This window comes from Piliocolobus tephrosceles, chromosome 17, assembly GCF_002776525.5.
Source record: "Piliocolobus tephrosceles isolate RC106 chromosome 17, ASM277652v3, whole genome shotgun sequence".
NCBI classification, from domain to species: Eukaryota; Metazoa; Chordata; class Mammalia; order Primates; family Cercopithecidae; genus Piliocolobus; species Piliocolobus tephrosceles.
The window spans coordinates 35012930-35038991 of NC_045450.1; the positions used below are offsets into that span (position 1 = coordinate 35012930).

Consider the following 26062-nt stretch of genomic DNA (forward strand, 5'->3'; position numbering starts at 1 on the left):
GCTGTGTGCCCTGGCACCTCTGCCGAGCAGAAACCAGCCTTCCCTGTCTGATGCTTTGAAAGCCCAAGGTTGCCCTTCTTTGGGGGAGTTTTAGGAAAGAGGGAGTTTGTTCAGCAGACTTGGGAGCACTGTGTGCCAGGGCTGGGACATCTTGAGTGAGGGCATCCACCATGCTCATTACCTTGTAATGGGGTTAGGGGCAGCCTCTCCCCAATGGAAGCTTGTCCTTGTTCCCAGGGAGGGTCGGGAGCATGGGTTGTGAAGTGAGGTAGACCTGAGCTTGAATCCTGGCTCTGCCTGTTCATAGCTATGTGTGCTTGGGCCAGCAATGTGGTGTCTCTGAGCCTTGGTGCCTTCTACAGAGCAATGATAGCAGAGCCTTCCTCAGCGCTGCCAGCGAGTGCCATGAGGCTGTGTGTGTCAAGTCCTAGGTGATGTGCAGATCCTAGGGAGCATTGACCTGTGTGTGCTCAGATCCTGCCTGCTGGGACCTCCTAGACAGCATGAGGGGTGGGGTGTCCAATGGTGGCTGGTGGCTGGGGCTGCAGGGAGCAGCTAGTGTGAGGCAGTTCTCAGGCTCCAGCAGGGAAGAGACTCACTGCCACATCTTCCAAGGAGAAAGCTGGGAGGGCAGCCTGCGAGGGCAGGAGGTGTTGCTCAGTGGGACAGGAACCTTGGTTATCAAATGGCAGGGTTTACTGTGCCCCTTTCGTTATCAAACTGCAGGGTTCGTTATCACACAGCCCCTGCTGTATGGCCAGTTTATCTTCACACTCCCTGCTCTGTGGCTGATGCTAGAAAGCCCAGGGCCCCATCAGCTCCCAGCAGGCAGTGGGGAACCCCCCTCCTGTGTCCAGGCATCCGCATGTGCCCTCTCCAAGCCACCCCTTTTCTCAAGCCAAGATCATCTTGCAGAAATGTTGGTCAGGGTGGGTCGCTCCCCACCTGCCATTCCCCTGGACTTGCCCTGCCTCCTATGCCCTTTTCCCTTGGCCCCCTGATATCTCCCCCAGTGGCTCCATCTCCACACCACGCTTTCCTCAGGGTTTGATCATGTGTCTCATCAGCCTCTCGCCCACGGGCCAGGTCAGATCTGTTCTGTTTCCTGAATCTACTGAGCATCCAGCACTATGCCCTCCCACATACACAAACGGGTATCACTCAATACTCATTTAAAAATGGATGGTAATTTACATACAGGCAAGTGCACAAACCTTCAATGTACAGGGTAATGGGTGTACTTAGGCACTTGCTTGTGTAACCAGCACCCAGAGGGAGATTTAGAACTCCTCAGCCCCCAGAAGGTCCCTGTGTGCCCCTTTCCAATCAGCGGCCTCCCTAGAGGCAACCACTGTCTTGTTGTCTGTTGCTGTAGATTAGTTTCATCATTTCTGAAGTTTCATATAAATGGAAACGTGCTGAATGTGTCTTTTGTGGGCGGGTCTTTCACTCTCCTTGCCATCTCAGATATTCATTCATGTTGTGTGTTAGGAGTGATCCGTTCCTTTTCACGGCTGAATAATTTTCTGTTGTGTGAATATATGAAAATTTGTTTATCCATTTACTCATTGCAGGATGTTTGGGTTTGCAGTTTGACTGTTAGGATGAAAGCTTCTCTGAACACTTGGATAGAAGTCATTTGTGGACATGTGTACTCATTTCTTTTGGGTAAATACCTGAGATTGAATTGCTGAGTCATTGGGGAAGCATATGGTTTGCTTTTGTCCACACTGCCAGGCAGTTTTCATCATCGTGGCTCCGTTTTACATTCCCATCAGCAGTACATGAGAGTGAAGAGCTGCTCCTCCTCCTTGTCAACACTTGGTATTTTCATTTTAATGTTAGCCATTCTAGTGATACGGTGGAATCTCTATACGGTTTTAATTTGCTGGTGACTAATGGTGTTGAGTGCCTTTTTCATGTGCTTATTGGTCATTTTGGCATCCTCTTTGTCAAAGTACCTGTGTAAGTCTCCTGTTCATCTTTTAATCGGGCCATTTGTCTTTTTCATATTGGTTTGTGGGAGGTTTTTTTTTTTTTTTCCTGAGACAGAGTCTCACTCTGTTGCCCAGGCTGGAGTGCAGTGGCGTGATCTCAGCTCACTGCAACCTCTACCTCCCAGGTTCAAGCAATTCTCCTGCCTTAACCTCCCAAGTAGCTGAGATTATTACAGGCATATGCCACCACGCCAGGCTAATTTTTGTGCTTTTAGTAGAAGCGGGATTTTGCCATGTTGGCCAGGCTGGTTTTGAACTCCTGACATCAGGTGATCCGCCCACCTCAGCCTCCCAAAGTGCTGGGATTACAGGTGTGAGCCACTGCGCCTGGCCTGGGAGATCTTTATATACGCTAGGGAGGAGTCTTTTGTCAGTCATATAGGATGTGATTTTCCTAGTCAGCAGCTTGTCTTTCCCCTCTCTTGATGATGATGATATCTATTCCTTCTCTGCTCTGGGACACCTAAGCTGGGGAGACATTTGCTGATAGGAGGGCGACACTGATGGGGAGGCTCCCCTGAGGTCTCCCACTCCCTCCTGTGGCCTCTGGAGCAGCCTGGAGCCCTGTGTGAGTCCTATGCCTGTCTCCACCAGATGGCAGACCTTAGGTCACCTGCTAGTCCCCTGCATGGGGCCTGGCACAAAGACAGCACTTAACATGTTCAGTTCCACCTGATCAGTATGCGTGGGATGTCTACACTGTGACTGGCTGGGGCTGGATGCTGGGGACACAGCTGTTGACATTACAGCTGTCCTCCCATCTCTGCCCTCCCCAAGGATATAACCTAGGAAAGACAGACCAGCAACCAATGGTCACAGCACAGAGGTGCTGTGATGGAGGAAGGTACAGGGGCTGGAAGGAGGTGTGTCTGACCCTGGATGTAGGGGGTGGAGGAGGTACACCCTTGCTTTGAAGAGCTCGTAATCCCAGGATGCCAGTCACATGCTCAGAAGGGCTCCCTGAGGACCAGGTGCTGCTGTGGCCAGTGGACTGGACGCCTCCCCCTCTGATTTGGGAGTCTCCACTCCCTCCTCCCAGCCTCTCCTGATTTGCTCCCTCACCACTGAGCGCCCCATGATCCCAGTGGGGAAACTGAGGCCTGGCACAACAGAAGGGGTGCTGGGGTTTGGTTCCTGGCCTCATGGTGCCAAGGGGTGCTGGGGACTCTGATTTTGGAATAGGAGCCCCAAGGATGGGCCCGCCCCTGCCCTGCTCTCAGCATGGGAGCGCAGGTGAGATGGAGAGGCAGTGGGCTGGACTGGAAGATCTTTGACATCTCAGGCCGTCTCCTGGGCCCCTCTCAGAGGTGGACGGGGCCACCTTACTACATAGACAGGGAAATTGAGTCCCAGGAAGGCGCGGGGGCCTGTCTGTGAGCATCAGAACCCGCAGGAGGCTTAGGTCAGGAGGCTAATTGCTAATTGTTCATTAAGGGTGCATTTGCTGCCCACTTTGAACAGTTGTCTTGGGGCTTCTAATGGAGGTTTTTGGGCTTCTAATGGAGGTTTTGGTTTTATTATTATGTTTTTTTTTTTTTTTTCAAAATTGTTCCAGCTTCAAGCTTCAAATTTCCATGAAGTCATTGGAGCCCGACAGCTCCCAGTCCTGGCAGCTCCCAGGCTGCAGAGAGCAACACTGTGGCTGGGGGAGGGGGCCCTGCATACCCTGAGAAGCTGGGCTGCGGGCCGTGCCTTAGCTTTGCTGCTGTCGCCGCCAGAGCAGGAAGTGGTGGGTCCCAGATGTGACTCACTCTCATTAGGTAGCGTGGAAGGAGCCTTCGGATGGGTTAGCCTGGACGCGTCTGAGGAAGGGCAGGCGAGGGCCGGGCCACCTCCCTGCAGACCCTGGCCGGCTGCTGGGGCCCAGGAGGAGAGCCAGGTAAAAGCAGGGTGTGGGAATGGAGTGTCACCAGTCCTAGTGGCTTGAGCCCCCGGAGACGGGGCTGGATGGTGGGTGGGAAGCAGCTCACCCGGCAGCCTGGCCTGTGAGTGCACTGGGCAGGGTCTGGGCTGGGGAAGGAGGAGGCTCTGGGAGCCTACTGGGCAGATGGCTGGGAGAGGCGACCCCTCAACAGGGGACCAGAGGCGACTTGTCACTGGCTTTTCCCAGCCTGACAAGAAAGTGCGGTTGTGACCTCGATGTTGTGCATCTGGCCTGTTCCATCTGGAATTCTAGGAACCACAGACTCTCAAATGTCCACACTCCTTCTCGAGGGTGTAATTTTTACATTTACAAGCACACATGACTTTTCTCAATGAAAGGAAACATTGGCAAGGGAAGGGCAATTCAACTAATTTTATGAAATTATAAAACAACAAACAAAACCTCTGAAAGGGGTGCATGCCTGAGGGTCAGCGAACCAAGATGCCTCCGAAAAGCAGACTGATTTCCCTTCCCCTGCAGCGTCTCTCCTGCATCCCCCAGGGACCTCGTGGGCCATCTGGAGTGGGTCTTTCTGGAGCTTTCTATGCATTCATCTAAACATGCGTGCACAGAGGGTGAGGCAGTTGCCTCTTCTTTGTGTCATCACATCAGGGTCAAGGGCAGGGACGTCTGGGGCTGGGGGCTTCCTTCCTGGCCAGCCATTGCTGAAGGGGAGAAGGGAGGGCCGGGAGGGGGAAGCCGAGGGCCTGGAGGTGGGGGCCAGGCCGGGCCGCCTGTGACAGGGGCCCTGGCTCCAAGACCTGGACAGGCAGCCAGTGTGGGCTGGATGTGTCTGGAAGAGCTGTGTGACTGTGGGCCTTCACTAGCGTCACCAACGTGCAGGTGGAGGCTGTGAGGGGTGGACTCAACACCAGTGTTTCTCGGAGTGAGGACCGGGCTGCCCAGGGAAACGCAGGGGGTTCCAGCCTGTAGGTGGAAGGACACGTTTAATATCTAAGTATTTGTCTTAGAGAAAAAAAATCTGTAAATAGGACATTGACATTATGACGTCTTGACTGTATTATTGTCTTGGACGAGGCCAAAGAAGACACAAAAGTGACAAGCCAGCCAATTTTAGAGGAAGTGCCAAGTGCCGGCCCTGCAGGAAGTGCAGGAGGCTGAGGGGGGCTGCAGCTCAGGAAGGCATTTGTGCACAGCCTTCACTTCCCACCCAGTTGTCTGTCTTCCCACCTCCAGAGGCCCTGGGTTCCCGAGGTTTACCTGCAGCTCCTGGTGCAGGGTACGGGGGAGGGGAGGCTCTCAGATTGTTCCAGATTCTGTGGCCTTCAGAAGGGAAGATGTGAACTTTGTGGAGGTAGCTCTCCGGTGGTATTTTCTTTCTTTCTTATTTTTATTTTTATTTTCTTTTATTTTTTTGAGATGGAGTCTCTGTCTATTGCCTAGGCTGGAGTACAGTGGTGCCCTCTCGGGTCGCTGTCACCTTTGCCTCCTGGGCTTAAGCCATCCTCCTGCCTCAGCCTCCTGAGTAGCTGGGACTACAGGTACCGTGCCACCACACCTGGCTAATTTTTGTATTTTTAGTAAAGACGGGGTTTCACCATGTTGGCCAGGCTGGTCTCGAACTCCTGACTTCAAATGATCCACCCACCTCGACCTCCCAAAGTGCTGGGATTATAGGTGTGAGCCACCACCCCCAGTCCACCACCCCCAGTCTCTTTTTTTTTCTCTCTCTCTTTTTTTTTTAAAGACAGGGTCTCACTCTGTCACCCAGGCTGGAGTGCAGTGGAGTGGTCATAGCTCACTGAAACCTTGAATTCATGAGCTCAGGCAATCTTACCACCTCAGCCTTCCAAAGTGCTGGGATTACAAGCATGAGCCCCACGCCCAGCCTTCTAGTGCTGTTTTCATGAAGGAAGCAGCTGTTTACTAGCAGCTGTTTTCCTAGCGATGAGGGTGAAGCTGGTATTGCAGAATCTCTTTGCCAGGACTAGGTCTGCTTGAGGGAGGTTTGCTTGAGGGCATGGAGGTTGGTGCAGGGAGAGCTCAGGCAGTAGAAGGTGGTCTGGAGTGCGGCCTCGGGACAGGCTACAGGAGAGTCTCAAAAAGAGAAGACATCTCAGCACTTTGGGAGGCCAACGTGGGCAGATCACTTGAGCCCAGGGGTTCGAGACCAGCCTGGGCAACATGGCGAAACCCTGTCTCTACAAAAAATACAAAAATTAGCCAGATGTGGTGGCATGTGCCTGTAGTCCCAGCTACTTGGGAGGCTAAGGCAGGAGGATCCTTTGAGGCCAGACGTTGGAGGCTGTAGTGAGCCATGACTGTGCCACTGCCTGGGTGACAGAATGAGACCTTGTCTCAAAATAAATAAATAAAATTTTAAAAAGAGACAAAAGTCTGACTCGATGGTTGCACTGGGGACATGCACCCCACTCTACAGTTTATAGCTACTGATTTGACCCATTCCCTACCTCCTCCACCGCTCCATGTGGTAGGTGACATTCACGTCCACTTTACAGAGGATAGACAACCCAGAGGGGCTGTCTGTCCTGAATCACCCAGCAGATCAGTCCCCAGGCATCCAGTTGTGCCTACCACAGTGTGGTCTGCTGCCACGTTTGAGCCTGGAGTCAGGGCCAGGACACTGTGTTTTTGGCGAGATCAGATGGGGCAAAGCTGAGAACAGGGGCTCTGGTTGGTGCTGAGGGATTCATGGGGTTAGTCCTTACTGGGAGGATGAGGAATTGGGCTCCTGTGAGGGCCTCCCCTACCCCGCCCTGTGCCTGGCCTTCGCTGGGCCCATTGCGGGAGGGAAGGGGTAGGAAGAGGCCTTCTGCGTGGCTGGGCCAGGGTGGGCTGTCTCACGTGCTTTCCTGGACATGTGGTTGGGTCGTGCCTTAGCCGGGAGGTAGGTGGTTTGTCCACTCCCTCTCATTGCAAGGGTCACAGAGGTGGCCGGGTGGCCTGTCCCTCAGCACCGCTCCTTGCCTCCTTCCTGCTGTCCTGGAGGAAGAGGATGTGGACTTGTTCATGCCGAGGTGACGCAGCATCCCCTCTCCCGCCTCTCCCACTGCCCAGGGAGAGGGCAGTGCTTCACCCCACTGGAGAAAGTTCCAGGTCTTTGAGGGAGCGTGCAGAGTGGGTCACAGTGGATGCCTGGATCAAAGCAGCCCATTCTAGCCTTTCATGGGGTTGGGGGGAGGCATTTACTACTTTTTAAAAGACTCATGTGGCCAGGCACCGTGGTTCACACCTGCAGTCCCAGCACTTTGGAAGGCTGAAGTGGGCAGATCGCTTGAGCTCAAGAGTTTGAGACTAACCTAGGTTACATGGCACAACCCCAACTCTACAAAAAAATACAAATATTATCTAGCATGGTGGTGCATGCCTGTAGTCCCAGCTACTTAGGAGGCTGAGGCAGGAGGATTGCTTGAGCACAGGAGGTGGAGGCTGCAGTGAGCTGAGATTGTGCCACTGTACTCCACTCTGGGTGATAGAGCAAGACCCTGTCTCAGATAGATAGATAGATAGATAGATAGATAGATAGATAGATAGATAGATAGATAGATAGATAGATACATAGATAGATAGATAGATAGACAGATAGACAGACACATGTAGCCAAGAGCTGGAAGTTAGTTGGAATTAGAGAATGAGACCACATCCGAACACCAGCCAGAGAAGCAGGGGTCTTCCAGAAGTTATCCAGTCCAGCCCCCTGCCTGCAGGCAGAACTGGACTGTGCTCTGGTCCAGTGGCCCAAGTTCCAGCTCTGCTCTGCCTCCTCCCAACAGCGTGTGAGATGAACAATGGGTGGAGCCTGTTTCTTGCATCTGTGAAATGGGTTGGTAAAGGTACCCCCTGCATCAGGTGGTTGTAAAGATTAAACGAGCTGATGCACACTCTGTGCCTGGCACAGCGGTGGCATTACCTAAGTGGAAGTGCTTGTCACTGTCGGTGTCACGAGGCTCTCCTCTGCCTTGTCCTGCCTTGGGTGGGAGACTGGACCTCCTGGGGGAGCCGGGGAGGTGCAAGCGGGCAGGGCTGAGCTGAACAGCCTCCCTGTCACCTGCATCCCTTGGGCTAATCATTTCCTCTGTTCCTCGGTTTCCTTATCTGTAAAATGGGGCTGACGGCAGGGCTCAGGTAGGTTAATGGGAGGGCTAGCTGGGTGAAAACCCTTCCCAGGCACCGGAGACTAGTGTGCCCAGGCTGAGAGGTTGCCACGCAGTGGCTGGAGTCCCTCCAGCTGTGTGTGCTGGGGATCCCGCCAGCCCCCTCATCTGTCCAGTGGCCCCCTCCCCACCAAGGACAGTGGCACAGTGTTGCCCAGCTTGCCATAGGCATCTAGCCTGACCCGCTGCTGCCCATGGATTTCTCAACTGGCCACATCATGGCTAGGGCATTGCCCAACCCTGAGTGCAGACCTGCTTGGCCGAAGCATCCTCCATTCCCCGCTCTCCCCTGGAAGCCTGGAAGCCTTTCTAGAAGGGACCAATATTGGGGTGGAGAAGGGCTGGGCGGTTAGTCTGGGACCAGAGCTCCATTCGTCTTTGGTGGCCATTTCCTTAGAACATCTAGGACTGTGCTTTCCTGCTGCCACCTGCTCTCTCATTTTTTATTTTGACAGGATCTGGCTCTGTTGCCCAGACTGGGGTGCAGTGGCCTGATTGTAGCTCACAGCAGCCTCGACCTCCTGGGCTCAAGAGATCCTCCCACCTTGACCTCCCAAAGTGCTGGGGTTACAGGCATGAGCCACCACACCCGGCCTGTCCTCTTCGATGGGCCAATTTCACAGGCATTTTCTGAGCACAGCACAGACCAGTGCTGCCGAGATGAACCTGAGCAGACTCTGCGTTAGGATGGGGTGGGGACGGCTGACCTTGGGCCTAGGAGAAGGTCCTCCCTGTTCTCCAGCACAGCCATCTGGTCAGTTTCTCCTGGCTTGTGAGGGCCTCCCAGACCGGGCCTGACTTCCCTCCCAACTCCCGCCACTTGTCCCAATCATCCGCTCTGGGCCAGCCCCCCTGACATTTTCACCCCCAGCTTGGCTCTCTCCTGCCCCTTTCCCGCCCTTGGCCCCCACAGTTCCTGCTGCCTGGGGTTTTCCCCCCAACCGCTGCTTGGCTGTGTCCCCCAGGTGAGGGCCTCCTTCAGGGGTCCTCCAGCATGGGGAGAAGAGAGGATCCAGCTGGCTCTGCTCCTAAGCCGTTCACTTAGCCACCTCCCCCACTCCCTTGGCCTTGCTTTGAGCCCCTCTCAGAGCCCGAGGGATGCCGGGATACCCTCTTCTTGCCATTCCTCCGTTTATGTCCCTGTCTCCTCCACCACCGCTGACTGCTGGAAGGGTGACCCCACGACTGGGCCTGAGGGAAAGGGAAGCCAAAGGAGGTCTTTGGTGCAGGCACCCCAGTTTCCAGTTGTGTTTCCTGGCCCCAGGCTCTGCCCATTCTTGCCTCCTCCCAGGGCATCGGGACCTACTGGAGGTGACGGGGCAGAAGGAGCGGCCATGACCCTCAGACACAGGCCTGTCCCCTGGGGAGGAGCTCGTGTTCCCGGAAGGCAGAAGGTACCCGCAGTGGGTGGTGCCACCACCTGCCTTCTAGGGCCCGGATCCCTGGAGGCCACTGGACCCAGGGCACCCTGATCAGGGTGCTTTGTCTTCCAGGCCCAGGCCTGGGTGACACCCTCCAGGGTGCCCTTACTGCCCCTGTAACTGGCCAGCTTTCCTCATGCTCCCTCTGAAACAACTCAGTCACACTGCCTTGGGCGCAGCTCACTGAGGTCATTGCTTCCTGGAGTCACCGACTGGCTGGGCAGGGAGAAGCCTAGGACGCTGGAGTGCAGCTGCTCTGCACAGATGGGGAAACTGAGGCCCAGGGAGCTCTGCAGCCTCGGGGCTGGTGTGTCTTCCTGGTGGGAGTTATGTTGGAGGGGCAGGCCCTGCCCCACTCACAAGCACGCCCCTTCGCCTCACTCATGGGAGGGTGTGGACTGGGGGCCAGTCTTGTGGGCTTGTCATGGTCCTGCTGCTGTTCTTCAGGGTCTGGGTCTCCCCACTCCTGTGCATCTCCTCGCTGGAGCAGGGGTCCAGGGTGCTGGTATAGGCTGGGATGAGACCTCCTTCTGTGTGTGTGCATCTGGCTCCTGGGCCCCCCAAGCCTGTGTCCGGTACCCCATCTGGCTGGGAGGAGGAACCCTTTTAAGTTGTGTGAAGGAGCTATTTTAAGGGGGCCTGGGCTAATGGGAAGTGGCCTCTTTTGCTATACCCAGACTCTCTGGAGACACTGCTCCGTCCCCTGGAGGCAGGGACCTGCACTTCTGTATCCCTTTGTCAGGCTCAGCTCTCTTGAGCACAGGTACAAGAGCAGAGCTGCCCTTTGGGGGCGGGCAGGAAGTGAGGCTGAGACCCTGGTACTGAAGCGTGTCCCCAGTGCCTGTTTATGTCATGATTTCTCAGCCTGCTCACCCTGGTGTCTGGAGCCGACTGGGGTGGCCCTGGGTGATGGCACTTGCTATGTGCCCACATCTACGTTAAGCCCCTGAGAACTGGGTATTGTCACTAGTCCATTCTGTGGGTTAGGAAACTGAAGCCCAGAGAGGTTCAGGAACATGCCCAAGGTCACACAGCTCCTCCAAGGTGGAGCCGAGATTCACAGCCTGCAATTGGATCTCCGAGCTTGTTCTCCCAACCACCATGCTTTCCTTCCTTCCCTACTGCCCTGCCCTGGCATTTATTTTCCTCACTTGGCTCATTTATGACACTCTGCCCTCCTCCTGGCGTGGGCTCCTCCAGGGACCTGTGCCTGTCTTGTTTGTTGTAGCAGCAGCAGTGCCTCACCCCGCACCTGCTGCAGGCGGGAGTTCAGTGGCACTTGGCAGATGGAGGTCTGGTGGCGCCAACAAGTGGCCTCTTTCCTGGTGGCAGGATGGGCCCCCTTCCATGTGCAGTGGTTCTGGGTTTATGAGGTTTTATAGCTATGAGGTCATTTCACTGCTAGAATAGGCCATGGAGCAGACAGAAGGGTTTCATCCCCATTGCTCAGGTGAGAAACTGAGTCCTGAGAGGCAGGTCACCTGCCAGAGCTCATGCAGATGGGACTGGGGACTCCAGGGTTGGGGCCCAGTCCTTAGCTGCCAGTTCAGTGCTGGCTGTACCCCACAGTCTGTGGAGTATGGGGTTTGACGTCCCCGCGTACCAGGAAGGATTAGATCCTGGGAGCTAGGTAGTGCATGGCTGGACGTGCAGCCAGGTAATAACAGGTCAGGGTGGCCTGTGCTTCTGTGGGAGGTGCAGGCCCTGGGGAAGCTAAGGAACAAGGCCAGACTGGGAGGGGACGAGGCAGCCTTCCTGGAAGAGGTGGCAGCTCAGGTTGGCCCTGAAGGGCGGGCAGGAGTTCACCAGGCAGAAGGCATTTGGAGGTGAGGAGGTGGGCGTGTTTTTAGATTGCCGGAGCTGGAGATGAAAGGGTGGGGCTTGTTTGGGGAACCGAAATCAGCCAAATCACGCAGCCACAGAGGAGGCCGGGAAGTTCTGGAGGCGTTTTTTGGCCAAGGGGTGAGCAGAGATCGGGCTTGGTGTTCTGGGGGGTCCTGGGTAGGTGTGGGAGGCCTGGTTTCCGGGGCCATGGGGCTCTTGTGGCCTGAGACTCCATCACAGTGACCTCCTGTGCCCAGTAGCTCCGTAAGGGCAGGATTTGTGGAAGGAAGGAGTGAGTGACCAGGAATAGGGGCTTGGGCTCCAGGGACAGCCATGGCGAGGGCTCTTGAGCCCCCGTGTGGGTGCAGGGCCGGAAGCTGGGGCTGTGGTTGGTTGGGGAGGCCGGGTGGGGCTGCTTCCCCTGCAGCAGGGCTCTTCCGGACTCCTGGTGCGGCTTCACGAGGCAGTCCCCTCTGCGTCTCTCGCGTCCCGTAGGCCTAGATCAGTTTCTCAGGAAGCCTCGGGAAAGTGAGGATCTTAGCGCCTTGGTTTAGGGTTAGGTGCTTTTCGAGCTGGTGTCGTGAAGGCCAAACTGGGGGCCTCCGGGCCAGGTGGTGGCTTTAGGCTTGCTGTTGGGACAAGAGGCCAGGCTAGGCAGTGATGCCTCACTGGGCTCTATTGGTGGCCCGCTGAGCTCTGGGTGGGAGAGGCCTCTCCCACTGACCTCTCTGTGACTGGCTTCTCTGCTGGTCTGAGTGGGAAGGGACCTCAGAGATCCTGGAGGCCTTTCCTGCCCTGGGGGAGTCAGGCCCAGAGAGGGTGAAGAATTGCCTGAGTCACACAGTTGGTGATAGGGAGAGCTGGGACTGTACCTTATATCACCTGATATTCAGCCCAGGGCTCTATTCCCTGCACTGCCTTACCTGTGGCAGATGGGGAAACTGAGGCAGATGGGGCACTCCTCTGCATTGCACGGGAGAGGCAGGAAATTCAACAGGAGCCCTTTGCCGTGTTGGCACTTGGAGCTCTTTTCCTGCTTGCTTTTCCCCAGGGCAAGGTGCTTCCCAGCTGAAAACTGCCTAGGGAGGTCGCTGTTGAGACCATGAGCACCACAGATCCCTGGTCTTTCACTCAGGTGTCTCCTCTCACCACCTGGAAGGCTAAGCTCAGGGTGGGTATCCTGGCCCACAGGCAGGTGCATGGGCTGGTCCCTTCGGCACCTGCAACCTTCTTGTGCACAGCTAGCCCAACCTGGGGCCAGGTGGAGGTGAGTACGTGGGGCCCCCAGCCTTAAGGAGCTTTAGAGGCTGTCAATTAAGGGGAGGCTAATGGGCTCTACAGGCCACAGCTGCCCAGGGAGGCTTCTTTGGGGAGGAGTTCCTAGGTGGTCTCGGAGACTCCAAAGTCAGCATTTCCCAAAGGAGGTTCATTAGGGATTCAATGCAAAGCGTCTCATTAACAAAAGGATGGGGAAATGTTCAGCTGTGTTTAATTCAGCAGGCTTCTTTCCTGCAGGACTTGTCAGAGCCTTTAATTTGCTAATGTATATGGGGGATCTTTAAATGGGGAAGAGGAGAATGTTGAGCTCAGCACCATCTGTGACCAGAAACGGCTGTGGATGTGTGTGGCTGCACATATGTAGCTTTTCATGGCCCTGCTTTTGGGCAGAATGCACCTCAGGAAATGCAGATAGAGAGTTAATCTGCACTGGGCCTTGGAGGAGGGGCAGGCCTGGATTTGAATCCTAGCTCCACTGTTTCCCAGCAGGTGGGCTTTGGGCTTGGAGGTTAAGGTCCCAGAGTCAGTTGCCCTGGCTAGAAATGGAGCGGGAGCACCCCCACCCACCACCCTTGGGTAGTCAGGGGGACGGGCCTCAGCCCATGGTTCTCTGCAGGTTCTCAGAGGAGATGACCAGCCAGGTGGTTTTTGGCCCAGTTTGTCTCCCAGCTGGGCTCCGAGGTCACAGAGCTTGTTTTGAGGCCTGGGTACTGCACTCTCTCCTGCCAGCAAGCCTGGAAGGTTTGGGCCGAGGACCTGACTCTGCCTGGGATGTCACCTGTGAGCTCCCTCCAGCTCAGACCAACATCACCACCTCTCTCTGACCTGGGTTGGGTGGGACGGTCACTCCCTTGAGGCCCAGATAGGCCCTACATGGAGGGGTCAGCCCACACTGCTGCTCATGGCCCTGGAAAGCCGGCCTGAGTTGCTGACCAGTGTTCTCTCCACCTCCCAGAGGCTGGGCACTCACAGGCCAGAGTGGGGACTGGGCCTCCTCACCCTCAGTGCTGCTGGCTCATGGCAGGGTTGAGGGGAGGGGACAGGTGCCGGGCCCTCTCACTTCTGCACCCCATGGGCCTTTCTGACAACTTGGTGATGCATGCCGTCTAGACTGGGGTGTTCTGTTCCAGGAGTGGCTCAGCACACTGCTTGCATCACCCCCAACTGAATCCTTTCAAAACCCTTTGGGGTAGGACTGTTATTCTCCTTTTGTTAAAATGAGGAAACTGAGGCACAGAGAATCTGTCAGGTCATGTAATGTATTATTTCTTTTAATATTTAATTTGTTTGTGAATGAGTGAGATGGAGCCCTGCTCTGTTTCTCAGGCTGGAGTGTGGTGGCACAATCATTGCTCACTGCAGCCTTGACCTGAACTCAGGAGGTCTTCCTGCCTCAGCCTCCCAAATTGCTGGCTCTACAGGCACATACCACTGTGCCTGGCTCAGTTTTAAAATTTTTTTAGAGATAGCATCTTACTATGTTGCCCAGGCTGATCTTGAACTCTTGGCCTTAAGCAATTCTGCCACCTTGGCCTCCTGAATAGCTGACATCACAGGCATGAGCCACTGTACCTGGCTAGGTCACGCAATTTAGGTGTGATGGATCTGGGATTCATTTTTCTTATTAGACTGTTTTTTTTTAAAGTCACATAAGCAATACACTGACAATAGAAATAGAAACTGAAAATGAGAAGTGAGATTTATCCACTCTGTGAAATCAACAGTTTTGGTTTTTCTGTGTCCTGGTTCCATCTTTATTTGTTCCAGGCATTGCCGTGTGGATTTTTCACAGGATACCCTGTGACGTTAGTTTCAAGTGGCCTCAGGCTTTTTGACAGCTGCATAGTATTCCATTGTAAGGTTGCATCATAATTTATTTCACCAGTTCCTGACTGATAGGTATATTATTTTCAATCTTTTGTTATTACAAATAATGCTTCAATGACTAATTTTGTGCTTATGTCATTTCACACTCGTGACAGTGTTTGTACGATACATTACTCAAAGTGGATTTGGTAGGTCAAAAAGCAAGTATGTCCTTTAGTGACTTGGTTAGATATTATTAAACTGCCTTCACTGGGGATTCTACTGACTCACATTCCTGCCCAGGAGGGAACGTGAGTGCCTGGTTCCAACACAGACTTATGAGGCTTATGAAATGCTTTGATCTTTGCCCATCAGATAGGTAAAAATGGTTTTCCATGGTGGTTTTGTTTTTGTTTTAAAGATGGGGATTTTGCTTTGTTACCCAGGTTGGACTCAAACTTCTGGGCTCAAGTGATCCACCTGCCTCAGCCTCCCAAGTAGCTGGGACTATAGGTGCATCCCATTGTGCCTGGCTACTATGGTAGTTTTTCTTTTTTTGAGATGGAGTCTCACTCTGTCACCCAGGCTGGATTGTAGTGGCACAGTCTCTGCTCACTGCAAGCTCCGCCTCCCGGGTTCATGCCATTCTCCTGCCTCAGCCTCCCGAGTAGGTGGGACTACAAGCGTCCGCCATCACACCCAGCTAATTTTTTGTATTTTTTAGCAGAGATGAGGTTTCACCATGTTAGCCAGGATGGTCTCGATCTCCTGACCTCGTGATCTGCCCCCCTCAGCCTCCCCAAGGAGTGTGGTCAGCTTCCTTCCAAATGCTGTGGGTTGGTTGGTTTTTTTTTTTTAAATTTTTATTTATTTATTTATTTATTTAGAGACAGAGCTTCTCTCTCATTCAGGTTGGTGTAGAGGCATGATCTCGGCTCACTGCAACCTCTGCCTTCCGAGTTCAAGTGATTCTCGTGCCTCAGCCTCCCAAGTAGCTGGGATTATAAACATGCACCTCCATGCCTGGCTAGTTTTTGTATTTTTTAGTAGAAATGGGGTTTCATCATGTTGCTCAGGCTGGTCTCGAACTCCTGGCCTCATGTGATCCGCCTGACTCAGCCTACCTAGTGCTGAGATTACAGGTGTGAGCCACCATGCCTGGCCCTTCCAAATGTTTAAGAGTCATTTAGATTGTCTTTTCTATGACCTTTCTCTTCCTAGTCTTCTCTCATTTTTCTATTGGGTTATTGGTCTTCTTTTTGATTTGTGGGAGCTTTTTACATATGAAGGAGATTATCTCCTTGTGATATGAATCATGAATGTTCCCCTAATCTGTCATGTGTCTTTTGATTGTGCTTTTGGTAGTTTTTGCCATGTATATTTTGTTTTTTCATGTAACTGAATTTATCAGTCTTTTCTTTATGGCTTTTGGGTTTTGTGTCAGGATAAAAAGGCCATATTCACTACAGCATTATATGAGAATTCTCCCATAGTTTCTTGCTGTCTTTGGAAATAATCCTGGTATAAGTTGTGAATCCAGTTTGCTTTCTGTCTTGTGGATGCTGCCTTTCTAAACAGAATACTAGCAGCCTAAGAGTTAAGACTCAAATGCACATCCTTCCTGTCCCCTCCAGGACAGGACAGTGGTTACTCTGGGTTGCATCTGTCCATGGGCCTGTGAAATGGATCTCTTTGTTTTTTTGGCAGAGCCTCACTCTGTTGCCCAGGCTAGAGTGCAGTGGTGCAATTCCATCTCACTGCAACCTCCGCCTCCCAAGTTCAAGTGATTCTCATGCCTCAGCCTCCTGAGTAGCTGGGACTATAGGCACATGCCACCACCTTGGGCTAATTTTTCTATTTTTAGAAGAGACGGGGTTTCACCATGTTAGCCAGGCTGGTCTCGAACTCCTGGCCTCAAGTGATCTACCTGCCTTGGCCTCCCACAGTGCTGGGATTACAGATGTGAGCCACCGTGCCAGGTCTGTGGAGCTCTTCGTGTACCTCCCAGCCCCATTCATGTCTTGCTGTCACTGCTGAACCCACTGTCAGGGTGGGGCCCTAGGCAATGTGCGAAGTCAGCCACCACCCTCTTGTCCTGGGCAGGATGAGCACCACTTGAGGTCCCCCATGGTCAACTGGACTTCCCCTTTCTGTTCTTCCTTATCAAGGGAAAAGGGATCAGAAATCTGTTAAATGTGGGCGTGAAAGTGTTTCCTTTCTGAAGGGGGAGGCTAGTGAGGGCAGTGCTTAAAGAAATGAATCGCTAATGGAATTTCAAGCAAGAGTGAGGAAAAAGTAGGGCTGATCCTGGTTGATTGGTTAGTCAGTTGATAAACACTGTTGCCTGAACACCCACTGTGTTCAGAGCCCTAGCAGATACCCTGGTTGGGGCAGTGCTAAGGATTCTGCCTCCTGGGAGCTCATTTCCTGAGCAGAATTTCCTCTTGGTACCTGGCCTGACGCCTGGTGCACAGAAGGCATTAGTGCACAGCTGCTGAAGGAATGCATGGTCGAACTCCCCCGGGGCAGTCACTAACTAGCATTAGAATGGGCATGAGACATAGTAGACCTGAATTCATACCCCTGGCCGCTGGAGCCTTGGGGGTGCGTTTTAAAGGAGAGATTGATCAGTGTAACGCTTAACCAAATGAATGAAGTGGAGGGGAGGATTTCAGGAACAAAGAACACTTTTTTTCTTCTTTTATTGTTGTGTCTCTGGCAGTTTTTGGTATCAAGATGATGCTGGCCTCATAGAATGAGTTAGGGAGGAGTACGTCTTCCTCAGTTTTTCTGAATAGTTCCTGTGGGAATGGTACCAGTTCTTCTTCGTACATCTGGTAGAATTTGGCTGTGAATCTATCAGGTCCTGGCCTTTTATTGGTAGGCTATTTATTACTAATTCAGTTTAGGAGCTCATTATTGGTCTCTTCCTGGCTCAGTCATGGGAGGATTGTGTGTCCAGGAATTTATCCATCTCTTAGATTTTGTAGTTTTTGTGTGTAGAAGTGTTTGTAGTAGTTTCTGATGGTTATTTTTTACTTCTCTGGGGTCATTAGTAACATTCCTTTGGTCATTTCTAATTGTGTTTATTTCAATCTTCTCTCTTTTTTAGTTTAGTGGCCTATTTTATTAATTTTTTCAAAAAAACCAACTCCTGGGTTCATTGATCTTTTGAATGGTTTTTTGTCTTGTTTTTCTTCAGTTCAGCTCTGATTTTTGTCGTTTCTTGTCTTCTGCTAGGCTTGGGGTTGGTTTGTTTTTGCTTCTCTATTTCTTTCAATTGTGAAGTTAGGTTGTTAATTTGAGATCTTTCTAACTTTTTGATGTGGGCATTTAATGCTACGAATTTCCCTCTTAACACTACCTTAGCTGTGTCCCAAAGAATCAAAGAACAACGTTCTACCCATCCCTAGAAGTGGCTCCCTGGGGCCAGGTGAGAACCTCAGCCTTTTCCCTCAGTTTTTCTCCAGTCCCTTATCCTTTTCATTTACTGATTCAGCCTCCACCCCCAGCCCAGCCTCAACTAGGCCAGAGCTGGTCTCAGAGGTCTGACACAGCCCCTCCTTTGCAAGAGGGAAGACTAAGGCACAGGTCAGGCAAGAGACTTGCTCAGGGTCACAGAGCATGTTGGTGGCTAAGCTGGGACTGGAATGCAGGTTTTTGGTCCCCAAGACTGATCAGCAGCCTGTGCCCTGGGAGTGGGAACAGAGTCAGCCTGGGGGTGCTTGGGGGCTGTGGAGGGGGAGCAGGGTTGGCTGGCAGTCATGCCATTGGGGAACTTCAGCCTTTGCCCCTGCTGGGCAACTTTGCAGGCTATCATCAGGAGATGCAGTGGGGGGCCTGGGTGGGGGCCTGCCCACTCTGCATCTGCCTCTCCCTGGACCCCATGGTTGAACTCTGACCCTGCAGGACTTCCTCTGACACTAAACCTGACTTCTTGGCCATTTGCCAATTTGTCCTGCAAGCTTGGCCTCTTGGACATCATGACCTATGCAGATGACCTGGCTATCAGCACCCCCAGTTTACTGATAAGGAAACTGAGGCCAGAGTGTGCAGGCAACTGCCACTCACAGGCCATGGGTAGCAGAGCTGGGATGGGGTGCAGGCATCCTCCCAGAGGCCGAGTGTAGTTGGGAGAGGTGTGCTGTGGCGGGTAAGGCAGGTGTGACAGGTGCAGCAGGTGCTTCCCGATCTTGAGGGAGGCCCTTTCTTCATCTGCCCTCATCCTTCAGCCGTGGCGCCCTCCTCCCTCACCCATGCCACTCTGCATGCTTCCCTACCCTGGGCCTGGCGCAGGATTCTGGCTGGCTAACCTTCTCAGCCATTCACATCACAGGTGTTTGCCAGGACCAGCTGTGGGACACACACACAGATCCCACCACGACAGTTTGGCGAGGCAGGGGGCTGGGATGTTGGACCCACAATGGGAAGGCCTCTGGGTAGGGGAGGTGCCTGGGAGAGCAGGGCATGGGGGCCACAGAGCTCTGGGGACAGGGAGGGTCTGGGGAGGGCTGGGCTTGGGGTGTGGGACCTTGAATACCAGCAGAATTGAATCCCTGGGTTCCACGAGGTTTCCTGGGGGCCTCTTTGGGTCAGGCCTGCACTGGGCAGAGCAGCTGCTGGCTTCATGGAGCTCAGGGTCTCTTGAGAGAGATCGCATTAACATGAGACTCCCTTGGCAAATGAAAGATCTGCCTGAGACTCAGCCTACCAGGGGAGCTGAGAGCCAGCAGGCCCGGCGGGGGCAAGATGGAGCATGCAGGTTTTTGTGTCTTCAGCTGCGTGGCACCCCAGGCAGGGTGTGGGCCCAGGGGCCTGAGTGGGGCCTCTTCCCTGGAGGCTTCCATGCCCCCCCCCCCCCCCCCCCAAGGCCCCCACTTCCCCTTTTTGAGGCCACCAGGGCCCCACGGCAGCCCTGAGCCTGCTGAGGCTTGGCCGGAGGAAGCCAGGCTGTGGTTTCTGCCAACAGTGGCTGGGTGAGGAAGTGACTGTCCTGTCTGCATCTGTGAAAGCTGGGGGTTTCTAGAACATACTCTGCACAAGGGCTGTGGTTGTGCTGGGGATGCTGCCAGATCAGCTGGACTGGGGAAGGATTTCCCGAGCACCTGGGAACCTGGCCCTGCAGTTGCAGTATGGAATCCCAGTCTTCTGCTTCTAGCAATTCTTCTGGCTGGAGAACCTGGACCCAGCCAGCCAGTATTTGGTGAGGCGACCACAGTCCTGCCTTAGTTGCAGGATAAGAGGGTGTGCGAGGGGTTGCTCAGAGGGCTTCCTGGAGGAGGAGGCCCTCCTGGAGTTCACTGACCTGAACTTGCTCCTGCAAGGCAGAGGGAAGTAATTCGACAGGGTCCCCTGAGCTCCCCACCTCTTGGTCATAGCTCTGTCGTGGGCCTTGTTTGTGGGGAAAAGGTTGGTGTTTTGGGATATTATGGGATTTCTGGATGCCAGTACCATGAGGGTGATAGGGACCCCAGGTATCCTATGTTTAAATTCCAGCTTTTTTTTTTTCCTAGACAAGGTTCTGCTCTGTCACCCAGGCGGGAGTGCAGTGGCATGATCATAGTTCAGTGAATTCGGCCTTGACCTCCTGTGATGGAGGGATGAGCGAGGCTGCCCCTCCAAGCCCCAGCTCCCTTCTGGAGGACTGCCTGTGTCTGCAGCGTCACACTGTCATCTCTGTGCTGACTGGGACCCTTCCGGTTGACTCTGAACCCACCGAGGGGCCATGGATGCTTTTTAGACGCAACAAACTGGGTCCAGAAGCCCGATGTGGACTTTGAGACTCTTGGTTGCGAGTGACAGAAGCTCAAACTGGCTGAAGCTGAAAGAGGCATTGCTTGTCCCATGTGGTTAAATATCTAGAGGTTGCATAAGCGTCAGGCACAGCTGGCTCCTGTGGCCCCAGGAGGTGTTGCCACGCCCCTGTCTTGTGCCAGTTCTCCATGTTGGTGTCATTTTCAGGCGGGCTCGCTCCTTGTGGTGGCTCAGGTGTCTGCTGACAGTGCCAGGTCACCAACAAAAGAGAACACCTCTTTCCCTGGGTCAGCAGAAGTCCAAAGAGAGCTGCCCAGGCCTGTGGCATTGAGGCTTGAGAGGGGCTTTGCTGATTGGCCATACCAGGGTCATGTGGCCCCTGAACCAGGGTACTGAGGGTCGGGAGAGGGGACATTGCACAGCAGAAGCGTGAAACACCCTCCTCCCATCTGGACACCTTCCCCGCAGGGGGGTCCCCTCCTCTTTAAAATGGGGCTGCTTACCCTGCTGTACCACCGGGCTGGACGTGAGGTGAGAATAAGTAAGGGCCTCTGGGACTGCAGTCTCCTCAGGAAGAGGGGACTTGATACCTCTGCTCTTGGTGACTTTGGAAGTCAGACAGGACCCATGCAGTGTGGGTGAGGGAGTGACAGGGAGGCAGGGCTTGGCTTGAGCTAAGGGAGGACTTAGGGCCACAGAAGTGCCCAGTGATGGAGGAGACTGCCCTGAGAGGTGGTGAGCCCCCATCGTGGAGGTGTGCACGCTAACAACAGGGTCATTTGTTAGCAAGCAGGTGTGCACTAACAGCAGGGTCATTCAATCCAGGGGGCCCTGGATTGGATGTGTCTCAGACATGGCAGAAGGGTTTCTTTATCCAGGGCCTTGTGGGAAGGCCCTCCCTGTTGCCAGCTGAGTCGAGGACTGGTGGAAGAACTGGTGATTGGACAGGAGGCCTGGAAAACTTCCCGGGCAGGGGGTGCCTCTGGGTCTGGCTTTGGCAGGGTGGCTCCTAGGGAGGAGCTGGCCTGGGGACATGCCACTGGTGGTGGGTTCCTGGACCCCTCTGGAGATGTGATCAGTGAGTTCATTCCCCCCAGGCCTCACGGTGCCCGGCTTGTTCCAGGAGCTGGCCAAGGTCCCTGGATGGGCCGAAGTCCTTGTGCCCATGCCCTCCACTGTTCACCTGCCCCTGCCTGCCGTTGCCCGGAAAGTGGCCTAATGAGTTCCTTGAGAGGCGTGTTTACCATGCCTGGGTTCCCACGGGCCCTTGGGACCCTCTCAGCTGGTTCCGCCCTCTCCTCGTGGTGGCCCAGCCTGGCTTTGCCTGGAGCGGGTGTGTCCACACGCTCTTACACCTGCACTTTCACGCACGTGTCTGGCCGCCTCAGCTCTGGTCTGGGGGCTTTGCCTGGGAGATGGAGCAGCTGTGGGGAGTGGCCTCAGCCCTCTGGTGTTTGGAGCTTCTCAGTCTGGCCGTCCTGGTGCACCGGTGTTTGTTAGCAGGCCAGGGGACAGGCAGGGTTGCTGTTTGTGTGCTGTGGCATCTGGCTCGGTCCCCCGGGATGTCAGTGGGGAAGCCTGGGCTGAGGAGCCCCGGTTTGGGAGCTGGCAGACCCGGGTTTGCATCCCAGCCCATCTGTCTACCAGCTCCAGCAGTGTGATCTTAGGCAACCACTCTGCCTCTCTGGGCTCAGTTCTGCGTGTGTGAAACGGTGGTGCCACCTTGGCCTTTGCTGGTTGTGAAGATGAGAGTGAATGTGTGTGCAGGTGCCAGGGGTGGCAGGAACTGCTGCTGTTATTACTGCAAAGGGCTATTTTGGGGTGGGAGGGGGGCTGGATTGAATGTGTCTCAGGCAGGGACCTTATCTCGTTTGGCAAACCCTGCAGCACAGGGTTGGATGTACACGGTTAGCACACAGTAAATGCCTCTTGTGGAATAGACTGGTTAGTTTAGATTTAGAGGTTGTGAACTAGTGGGCTGCAATCACTGCAAAATTTGAAATCAGCTGCCAACATTTAAAAATAATTTTACACAGAAATCAGATTTGTAGCCTGTCTGAGCACTTTAGGCACTTTGACAGCTCTGGGCCACACCCCAGAAGGGTTGCCCCTCATTGAACAGGTGCTAAGGCCTGCAGACACCTGCCCAGGCACTGAAGGAGACAGGGCCCCTCAGCAAATGACCCCTTCCTCCTCCCCCAAATATGTGGTTTTTCCATTTTGTTCCTGGTGTGTGGTGATGGAATAGGAACTTCCAGAGGAAATAGAGCCTGAGGTGGCTCCTGGAATCAAGGTGGCCCCTGGGATCTCATAGTAGCAGGTGTTGAGGTTGGGGGGCTTCCCTTAGACTTGGGGACCCTGGATATTCTGCTTTTTGCCTTTGGGGGCTGGGGGCTCGTCTGGCCACCTTCCCTCCGCTGGACCAGCCGTCCTTTGAAGCTTCCGCTGGTGGCTGGCCATTTGTGCCCCATGACTGCGCTGAGCCATCCCATGTCTCACAGCCTCCCTGCTGTGAGACAGCCTCTGCCTCTGGCCCTGTCCTGGTTCCAATCCAAGGCAGGCCTGGAGGACACTGGGGGCCTGGATTCTTGGTCCAGGGTTGCCCTCTTCATGCAAGGTTCCTGTTGGGAATATGGCAGCTGTCCCCAAGTCCCCATTGCTGTGTGAGGGATTGCACAGTTTTGGTAATATTCCTTCCTTTGGAGACTGATGGGGATCACTAGGGAGAGAGAATCCAGCCTAGCACACAGGAGGTGTAAGGACTGGCAGGCGTAGGTGTGATTCACAAGCCTTTTTGGAATCAATGAATATGCTAAGGAATGAATGGTGCTGGGGAAAGAAGGAGCCCATGTGGGCTGAACATGGCAAGCCTGGGGTGTGCTCACAGTGTGTCACAAAGGGGCCACCGTGTCCCTCTCTGAGACTCAGCTTCCTTTTCTGTGAAGCAAGGCTTGCAGACATCTGAAATTTATGTCAGTGGGCTATTTAAAAAAATCAACAAGATTTTTGCGGGGTACAGTGGTTCATGCCTGAAATCTTGGCACTTCGGAGGCTGAGGAGGGTAGATTGCTTGAGCCTAGGAGTTCAAGACTAGCTTGGGCAACATGGAGAAACCCCATCTCTACAAAAAATACATGGCCCACTGCAGCCTAAGTCTCCCCAGGCTCAGGTCCCAGCTACACAGGAGGCTGAGGTGGGAGGATTACCTGAGTCCAGGGAGATTGAGTCTGCAGCGGGCTATGATCACACCACTTCACTCCAGCCTGGGTGACAGAGTGAGACCCCATCTCAAAAAAAAAAAAAAAACAAAAAACAGAAAGAAAGAAAATGCAAAATGCAGTTTTATGTGGAGCTTACTGTAACGCAGATGCAGGGGGCTGCTCTGGCTGAAGCAGGCATGGGTTGCCTGAGTCTATGCCCTCTGACCTTCCCTTCCCATCAGGGGCCTGATGCATGTCCCCAAATCTCAGGGCTCCTAGGATCGCAGCTTGGAATCCTCTGTGCCTGGAGACATGAGACTCACTGGAAAATGAAGTGAATGTGGTGTTCGCACCAGGACGATGCAGACAGCGGAGCCTGGAAACAGACCCCATCCGTGTGATCACCTGACTTATGAGAGAGGTGGCTCCACTGAAATTCAGTGAGACGATTGCTGGTTCACTGAACACTACTGGGATAATTCAATATCCATGTGGAAAAAAGAAATGAACCTTGATCCCTACCTCACACGATACCCAGAGTGAATCAAGATGAATCACAGATGGCCGGGCGCGGTGGCTCAAGCCTGTAATCCCAGCACTTTGGGAGGCCGAGACGGGCGGATCACGAGGTCAGGAGATCAAGACCATCCTGGCTAACACGGTGAAACCCCGTCTCTACTAAAAAATACAAAAAACTAGCCGGGCGAGGTGGCGGGCGCCTGTAGTCCCAGCTACTAGGGAGGCTGAGGCAGGAGAATGGCATAAACCCGGGAGGCGGAGCTTGCAGTGAGTTGAGATCCGACCACTGCACTCCAGCCTGGGCCACAGAGTGAGACTCCGTCTCAAAAAAAAAAAAAAAAAAAAAGATGAATCACAGACCTTAGTGTGAAAGCAAAACAGAGAAACGTGCAGAGCAGAGCTGGCCTGTAGAAGTTTCTGTGATGATAGACATGCTCTGTTGATCTGTGCTGTCCTGTACAGCAGCTGCCAGTCGCATGTGGCCATTGAGTATTTGATTTTTTTTGTTTTTGTTTTTGTTTTGAGATGAAGTCTTACTCCATTGCCCAGGCTGGATGCAATGGCACGATCACGGCTCATTGAAACCTCTGCCTCCCAGGTTCAAGCCATTCTCCTGCCTCAGCTTCCTGAGTAGCTGGGATTACAGACACACACCACCATGTCTGGCTAATTTTTGTGTTTTTAGTGGAGATGGGGTTTTACCCTGTCGGCCAGGCTGGTCTCGAACTCCTGACCTCAGGTGATCCACCTGCCTCAGCCTCTCAAAGTGCTGGGATTACAGGCATGAGCCACCATGCCTGCCTGGCTGTTGAGTATTTGACATGTGGCTAGTGTGACTGAGGGTCTGAATTTCTAATTTTATTTTAAATTAATTTAAATTTAATTAAAAATAGTGGCTGGGCATGGTGGCTCATGCCTGTAATCCCAGCACTTTGGGAGGCTGAGGCAGGAGGATAGCTTGAGCCCATGAGTTCAAAACCACCCTGGGCAGCAGGGGGAGACCCCATCTCTACAAAAGAAAATTTAAAAATTAGCTGGAGATGTGGTGGTGCACACCTGTAGTCCCAGCTACTTAGGAGACTGAGGTGGAAGAATCACTTGAGCCCAGGAGTTTGAGGCTGCAGTGAGCTATGATCATGCCACTGCACTCCAGCCTGGGCAACAGAGTGAGACCCTGTCTTGAAAAAAAAAAAGCAGCCACATGTGGCTAGTGGCTACTATCTTGGACAGTGCAGTTCTAGAAGACACAGGGGACTAGCTTTACAACAACAGGACATAAAAGTTAGGTTAGGGTTAAGATGGATAAATCAGACTTGGTGCTGTGAGGCCTGGGCCCCGCTCTCCCCAATGCCAGCCCTCCCCTGACTTGGCCCATTAGGTCAAGTTCCTGTCTGCTTCATCTCCGCAGAGCTGAGGAACTGCGTGTGGTGTCAGCCCAGTCTGGATGCACAGGAGGATGCCGGCGGCACAGTGAGTGAGGCCTGGTGCCAGAGCTGTGTGGACCCCTCATTGGCCATGGAGCAGCAGGCCCAGAGGCCCTCTCCCCAGCCCTGCTTGCCTGCCTTGGAGAGGACAGAGGCCTAGGCCCACGGGGCAGGGTGTTGGCAGACAGATGCCCTCCAGGCCCTGGGGCCTCCTTAACGGCCAAGGGTGGAAGATGCCGGCCAAGGGGCGCTACTTCCTCAACGAGGGCGAGGAGGGTCCTGACCAAGATGCGCTCTACGAGAAGTACCGGCTCACCAGCCAGCATGGGCCGCTTCTGCTCACGCTTCTGCTGGTGGCTGCCACTGCCTGCGTGGCCCTCATCGTCATCACCTTCAGCCAGGGGGTGAGTGAGAGCAGCACCCAGGCTTCACATCTCAGCCCCAACCTTGGCCAAGCTGCCGTCTTCTCTTAGCCTCAGTTTTCTCTTCTGTAAAATGCTATTTTTTTTTTTTTTTTTTTTTGAGAGTCTCACTCTGTCACCCAGAGTGCAGAGGCATGATCTCGGCTCACTGCAACCTCCGTCTCCTGAGCTCAAGCAATTCTCCTGCCTCAGCCTCCCAAGTAGCTAGGATGACAGGTGCATGCCACCATGCCTAGCTAAGTTTTGTATTTTTGGTAGAGATGGGGTTTCACCATGTTGGCTAGGCTGGTCTTGAACTCTTGACCTCAGGTGATCCACCTGCCTCGGCCCCCCAAAGTGCTGGGATTATAGACGTGA

General features: G+C 53.8%; 1 protein-coding gene across 18 annotated transcripts in view; it reads left to right on the forward strand.

The window, feature by feature from the left end:
• The window catches only part of ADCY7 (adenylate cyclase 7), a 73206-nt gene that overhangs the window by 17492 nt on the left and 29652 nt on the right, over positions 1 to 26062 (forward strand). For 2 of the 18 annotated variants that reach the window (XM_023209896.2, XM_023209895.1), the window contains exons 1-3: positions 11740 to 12569; positions 23611 to 23780; positions 25268 to 25687. Coding sequence is in view for 16 of the 18 variants with exons in the window: in XM_023209895.1 (XP_023065663.1) it covers positions 25472 to 25687 (216 nt within the window). In the remaining 2 variants the exon portion in view is untranslated. The other 16 variants (XM_023209884.2, XM_023209882.1, XM_023209887.2 and 13 more) reach the window with 16 other exon arrangements.